Below are 7,302 nucleotides of genomic sequence, written 5' to 3' on the forward strand. Positions count from 1 at the left end.
TTTTTTTTTCCAGACATTTTTCAGACATTTTTTTTTTTAACCTTTTTCAGACATTGTTTAGATTGTTGTTTTCCTACTTTTTTCAAACTTTTTTTACGGACATTTTTTCTTTTTTTTTTTTCAAACTTTTTTTTACCTTTTTCAGACATTGTTTAGACTTTTGTTTTCCAGCATTTTTCAAACTTTTTTTTCAAACTTTTTTTTCAGACTATTTTTTCAGACTTTTTTTTTTAGACTTTTTTTTCAGACTTTTTTTCAGACATTTTTCAGACATTTTTTTACGGACATTTTTTCAGACTTTTGTTTTCCAACATTTTTCAAACTTTTTTTTCCAGACATTTTTCAGACATTTTTCAACCCTAACCCTAACCCTAACCCTAACCCTAACCTTAACCCTAACCCTAACTCTAACCCTAACCCTAAATATTTATTCTAATTGTTTAACAGACCTTGAATGATTTCTTTTATTTTTTATTTTTTATTTTGTTTTTATTAATATTTTCCTTTCCTTACATTTTATTTGTTGTATAATTTATACTGTAAAATAGTTTTTGCAGAATTGTAATGAAAAATCTGAACATGCGAATATATTGTATAGAACTTTTGAAATAAATATATATATATGTAAATATATATACATATATATACATATGTTATATTAATATATATATATATTTTAGATACATATATATATCTTTTATGAATATATATATATTTATATAAAAAAAAGTCTTGCCAGGTCCAATATGGCGCCCACGTTGACGTATCTTAGCAACGCGCTTCGTCTCTGTTTGTCCCTGCCCGCCTACCGTACTTCCTGTTGTGGGTGTGGCCGTCAGATGACTAACAGATCTACTGGAGGAGACCCTCAGCTAGTCTGCTCTAGTCGGCTCTAGTCGGCTTCCTGAGAGTTATAAACACAGTTTAAACTCCGCTCAGCGTTCCTCTCTCGGTGGCAGATCGTAGCTGGGATGCTGTGTCAGGATGGGAAATCTGTTTGGAAGAAAGAAACAAACCCGAGTGACAGAACAAGACAAAGCGGTGCTGGTAGGTCTCACAGCTAGTTAGCATCGGTTAGCATTAGCACCAGCTGTTGTGATTGTCGTTCTGTTCTGATCCAGAGCGACTCACACCAAACTGCTTTAACAAAAGAGACAATTTAACAACTTCACGTGTCAGTAGTCGCACACACCAGTTTATACAACACAACTTCATCATTTTAGCTCTCTCTAAGTTACTCTTCAATTCGGCACGAATATAATATAATATATACTTATATTTATTAACTTAAACCCTAATGTCTGATCCTGATTGAGAGGCTCAGCAAACAGTAAGATAAGATATAAGTCCCAAAGTGGGGAAATGTGCAGTGTACAGCAGCAAAGGGGATAGTGCAAAAAACAAGATGCATCAGCTCACACAGTAAAAAAATAATATATATATATGTATATGTATATATATATATATATATACATATAAATATAAAAAATACACACACATATATATATATATGTGTGTGTGTGTCTGGCAGAGCTGCAGGAGGGCCAGTAACACTGTAATGACACTGACAGCTACAGAGTCTAAACCCAGTCAGGCTGTTGTGGAGCACAACAACAACAACAACAACAACAAGCTGTGTGATATTAATAGAGTATGTGAGTAAACAGCTGGTTTGTGCATATACAACGTGTGCTTGTGTCTCAGTTTCTTTTCCTCATTACAGCAACTGAAACAGCAAAGAGATAAACTGAGGCAGTATCAGAAGAGGATCAACCTGCAGCTGGAGAAGGAGAGACTTTTAGCCAAGCAGCTGCTGAGAAATGGCAAAAAAGAGTGAGTATAGAGAGACGGATCACTACTGAACAAGGATGCTGTTGTGTCCTTTCAGCCAGATGTTATTCACATCAGACCACCAAAAAAAACTTCTTGTGTAATTCCTTATATATATATATATATATATATATCTCTATATATATTAGAAACTATTTATTTATTTAGCAGCGATAGTGCACATTAATCAACATTTCAGTGTCTACCTCAGTTATGTGCCAGAGTTAGCAGGTTATTACAAATGAGTCTCCTGATGTTATCAACGCAGTGCTTCGGCAAGTACTGCAGCACAACACAATATAATAAAATACAATAAAACACATGAATACATTACAAAAGTATTTTTTTGTTTTTTTTAAACAATAAGAGTATGTAACTACAGTGCCAGAGATGAGGTAGTATGGTTACTCATGATTGCAGGTTTGCTTTGCTTTGCTTTAAGCCATCTCTTAAAGGATAACTTTGGTGTTTTTCAACCTGGACCCTATTTTCCCATCTTTTTGTGTATTTAACCATCTTAGTCCCGGTTTTATTGTGATTTTATTATTCAGAGGGATTCTTATTTGATTGATCTTTTGGGTTCAAACAGGAAAGCACTCCTCTTGCTGAAAAAGAAGCGCTACCAGGATCAACTTCTAGACAAGACGGAGAACCAGATAGGCAACCTGGAGCGCATGGTGAGTGATCGGAGGATTCGACTGACACGCGACTGTCTTGAGTGCGTTCACACCCGTACTTAGAGCTGTCCACTCGTGTCGGATCACTCAGGACGCGTGTTAATACCAGGTCTGAACAGGGCCTAACAGTTCCTCTCTTTTCTGCGTGTTTTAGGTCCAGGACCTGGAGTTCGCCCAGATTGAATCGAAGGTCATTCAAGGGTTGAAAGTTGGAAATGAATGTCTGAAGAAGATGCACGAGGTAGGCGGTGGAAAGAGTCCCAGATGTAATCTCACATCTGTATTCGCTGCTTATTGATTATTGCTCTGGTTGTTCCCACGTTAGGTGATGTCTGTCGAAGAAGTAGAGCGGATTATGGACGAAACCCAAGATGCCATCGAGTACCAAAGGGTAAATTGAGGACCATTTTCTAAACTCTGATGGAGAATATAAATCTGTTTGTTGTTGTTGTTTACTGAGAGCTTGTTGTCTCTCTGCAGCAAATAGACGAGATGCTGGCTGGATCTTTATCACAAGAAGATGAAGATGCTGTACTGGCTGAGCTGGAGGCCATAACTCAGGTTGGTCTCATCAGCATTTTGTTTGTTTGTTTGTTTGTTTGTTTGTTTGTTTGTTTATTTACACATTTAAAAAAATAAAAAGATACAATATATAATTTGTGAAGGAGAATTGCCTAAAAACCCTCCAGGGGCTTGAAAAGTGTCATTCTCCAGGCAGCATATTACATTAAATGATTACAGTATAATATAAAATACAAGATTTGTATGCATCTATCAGTCATGTTAGACATAGTAAAAGGCAGTCCATATGGGAAATATTGGTTGGACCATCGTTTATGATTTTATTGGATTTGTGTGTTTGAAATTGAAATTAAAACGACATTAGAGGTTGAGAGGAGCAGCGCGACCCTTCATTGTGTTCAACCTGCTCTGTTTGCCCTCTCAGGGAGACGTTGAGCTTCCAGAGGTTCCCGAGGACGAGCTCCCAGAAGTCCCAGAGGCCACAGAGAAGACACCAGGTTTGTTCTCCCGCACACCTTTTCTCTTTTTTCTCTCAAATTCCTCTCTGACCTTTTGCTGTAACACAACGCCAAATAGACTCCTTGTGTTGTCCTGATGCTGCCCTTCTGTGTTTATTGATCCCGCTTGTCATCAAACCTCGGAGTTCAGAGAAAAGAAACCAAACTTTGTTTTTTTTATGGTGAAAAGGAAAAGTAACGATCAGCATGCGCCTCGATACTGCTGACCTCATTATGAGGATTCAGCCCCAACATGCTGTTTGAAAAAAATCATTCTCAGCTTTGTGTCGCTTCTCTAATTTAAGTTTTTTGGCACGTTTGGCATGTTTAAAGGTGCAATGTGTCACATATCGTCACATGCTCCAAACAAATAGGGAGCAGCATTTCACCTCTACTACTGGGTCCATACTAGGGACGCTAATTTAGATTTTTTGTCTGACCGATAGTTGACCCTCGTTAATCAAGATTAGTGCGTTTCATGCAGCGGTGCGGTGGTTTTAGTGCCTAACAAGCCGCCCAGCTGCAACGATAAGCCGATGCAACAACGGAGCCTACACCCCCCCACTCCGTGAGACCAAAAAAAATACTTGCCTGCCACAGTGGCAGGAAATGAAAGAAGTTGATTTCAGACCCTATCTGTGAATCTGTGTTTTTGTCTCAGCGAGGGAACGTCCCAGAAAGAAGCCGGAGCGAGAGATGCTCGCTGCGTAGGAACGTGACTGACCTGCCTCAGCAGACCTGCTGGATGTTCTCCACGACACCTCAAGTCCTTTCATTAACCTACAACCAACACAAACATTTGCTGGAGAAGTCTGTGTCTCCTTCAGAGGCCTTTGATGAAGTGACAGCAGCCTCTCTCAGATACTGGGCTTCCTCCATAGCATCACCCAGCCGCTGTCGGTCCTCGGCTGCTGGTGCGTCGACACGTGAAGGCGGCAGGACGGCTTCACTCCGACCACGAAGACCTGTGAGATCAGATAATTGTGCCTAATCTTTGTTTCACTAGTGAATCATTTTACATACATTGACTTAACTTAAATGCATGTGTTACTCATTGTAATTCATCAAATGATCAAATCAAGGGTCGATTTACCCAAATTACTCAAAGACTTATTTATCCAATCACATAGTTTTATCTCATAATTTTTATTTGTTCAGCTTTTAGTGATTTCTGCCTTCTTTCAGTACAGCGGAGGTGCTTTTAAAACCTCCGCTGTAACATCTCTCAATCTCTGCATTCATTTGTCAGAATACAGACACACCAAGCCGACATCAAAGAACAAGCGGCGACGAAGGCCGCTAGTTGCGTCGCCTCACGTCGCCTTTGTCTTGGCCAAAAAGTTTCACTCGAACACATTGCAAAGACTACAGCCGACGGCCAGTTAGCACGTATGTTCTGCGCCTGCATGAGAGGAAATAACTCTCCACATGCTGAATTGGCCGAAAAAACTCCGACACGGGCAGACTAGAGCCGACGGTGCGGGAGACACTGTAAAAACTAAGCCGACCGTCCGCTTGGTGTGTCAGGACCTTTAGTTTCCCCAAAGACCCTTTTTTTCCCTCTTGCTTTTAATAATAAAAAACATTTACAATACATTTAAAAGAAACACTGACCTTATTTTGAACTGCAAAAATGAATTACACTGTGATTTCAGTTGGACTTTAAGGGGACATATCATGAAAAACTCACTTTGTGCACAGAGACAGGTTTCTTGTACACAAACTAGGGCTTTCAATTGATTCAAATATTTAATCGCAAATTAATCAAATTTTTTATCTGTTCAAAATGAACCTTAAAGGAAGATTTGTCTAGTATTTAATTAATACTAAGGTTAATAAAGATGCAAATATAAACATTAAAATATCAATCTATGTCACATTAATTAATTAATGGCTACATTTATTTTTAATATTATTTTTGCTACATTAAATTACATATTTATCTATTCATTTATTTTTGATTTTGGCAGGTTCCGTCCTCCATAGGAAACATTTACTAGTAGAAACTCAAAATACAAGTATGAACTTGAAAATCTGCATTGCCAGACAGCAATAGGACTGAGTGATAAAATGTTTTTCTTTCTGACCCTTTGAGGCAGCCGTGATGAATACGTAACCCGTGCTCTGTCCTTGTCTGGCTCGGTCGTCCCAGCTGGCGAGTTATTACAGGTTATTCAGGGTTATTTGACCCACCCTGGAACTTTTCATAAAGTACCGAAACATTTGCACAAGCATCTGTTTCGCCGTATATTCCCTGAGTGTGACCCCCTTTCAAGCAGCTTAACTAATCTAATTCTCTGCTCCCCTTGTGGATTAGTTCAGTGTCATTGGAGAAAGGGCTAATCATATCGTCCGTGGGTTTACCTGTGAAGCCCAGACAACAGTAACTAATCTCTTTAAGGTAATAACTTGACAGAACCTGGATCTTTACCCACCGAGGATCATCATCGCAGGTTCCTGTAATTATTTTACTTTACTTGTATAGATAGATTCCAGAAAGAAAGATGGCCTACATTCATACGGTTTAAGATCCATCCAACTAATCTGTAAATCAGTTAATCTCAAAAACACTGATGACTAATACTGTCAGGCTGCAGACGTCATTTCATCAGTGCAGCATCAAACTGCTCCTTCCACGGTTGAACACAAGGTGGCGACAAATATTTTCTAAAGCGTGTTGTGGAGAGGTGACTTGGATTTTTCTTTTTTTAATCATGATTTTTATTGTTTCCTTAAAAAAATGACAACAAACTAAACCACAACAAATAAAATAATATGATGTACATATAATAACAACTGTAAATTGAAAAACAAAGTATTCAAACACAACGGAGGAGAAAAAAATGGTAATGATAAAATAATAATAAAAAAATAGAAAAATATAAACAAATAAAGAATTATAAACCAAAAATATAAATAAGAAATATTTATATTTTTTATTTTGTTTTTATCTTATATTTTTTGTTTTTATTTTTATATTTTATTATCATTATTTTATTATTATTAAACAAATAATAATAATAAAATAGAAAAACAAAAATAGGTAAAAATGATAAAACAAAACTATAAATAGAAAATATTCATATTTTTGTATCTTAAATTTTTTTGTTTTTATTTTATATTTTATTATCAAAAATTGTTGTTATTATTAAACAAATAATAAAATAGAAAAATAAATACAAAATTATAAAATAAAAACAAAATAAAAATTATGTTTTAAATAAAATAAATAATACTAATAACATAAATACAAAATAAATTCACAGACCCGATTGTGTTCCCGCCACCACGTTAATAGCAGGTGACTTAGATTGAGTATAGCTTTTAGCACAAACGTTCTAATTTTACAGCTAAACAGTACACTACAAGATGGTTCTGAAAACATTTGAGGAGAGAAATAGTCATTAACGTAACATAATATTGATTCATATTTGATCAGCGCTGCCTAGTTTGACCGTTTGATCCGAGTTGGCGAGTGATTGACAGCTGCTCAGAGACTCCAGATCAGCTCTGATTGGTTGTTTTCCTCTGGAGGACACAGAGGAACATGATTTTTTTCAGATTAGCTGTCTCATGCACTACTGTCAGGATGTAGTGACAGTTTTATAAAAATAACTTTTTTTAATCATATTTGCTCCATTTCTACCCACTGCTGCTTAAAGTGAAGTATGTCCATCACACAGAGCCTGTGTGTTGACGTTCCATTGATTGGGCCTTTAACAAGCCTGAAATAGTCTGAATTGGTGTCTTTGTCAAGTTACTGAGCCCTTCACACT

The 7,302-nt window shown here is 36.9% G+C and overlaps 1 protein-coding gene across 1 annotated transcript; it reads left to right on the plus strand.

The window, feature by feature from the left end:
* The first annotated feature begins 804 nt into the window (after positions 1-804).
* LOC141776237 (charged multivesicular body protein 6-like) lies at positions 805-5,122 on the plus strand. Its single transcript, XM_074649719.1, has 8 exons — positions 805-1,047; positions 1,724-1,833; positions 2,420-2,507; positions 2,662-2,748; positions 2,833-2,898; positions 2,988-3,068; positions 3,454-3,526; positions 4,188-5,122. The coding sequence occupies exons 1-8, from the start codon at positions 985-987 to the stop codon at positions 4,235-4,237; spliced, it is 618 nt and encodes a 205-aa protein (XP_074505820.1). The 5' UTR covers positions 805-984; the 3' UTR covers positions 4,238-5,122.
* Positions 5,123-7,302: the final 2,180 nt, after the last annotated feature.

Source organism: Sebastes fasciatus, chromosome 1 (genome assembly GCF_043250625.1).
Source record: "Sebastes fasciatus isolate fSebFas1 chromosome 1, fSebFas1.pri, whole genome shotgun sequence".
Classification (NCBI taxonomy): Eukaryota; Metazoa; Chordata; class Actinopteri; order Perciformes; family Sebastidae; genus Sebastes; species Sebastes fasciatus.

Coding starts and splice junctions, on each gene's coding strand:
- LOC141776237 (XM_074649719.1), top strand. CDS start 985: ATGGGAAATCTGTTTGGAAGAAAGAAACAAACCCGAGTGACAGAACAA. Junction 2,508..2,661: donor TAGGCAACCTGGAGCGCATG/GTGAGTGATCGG, acceptor TGCGTGTTTTAG/GTCCAGGACCTGGAGTTCGC. Junction 3,527..4,187: donor GGCCACAGAGAAGACACCAG/GTTTGTTCTCCC, acceptor TTTTTGTCTCAG/CGAGGGAACGTCCCAGAAAG.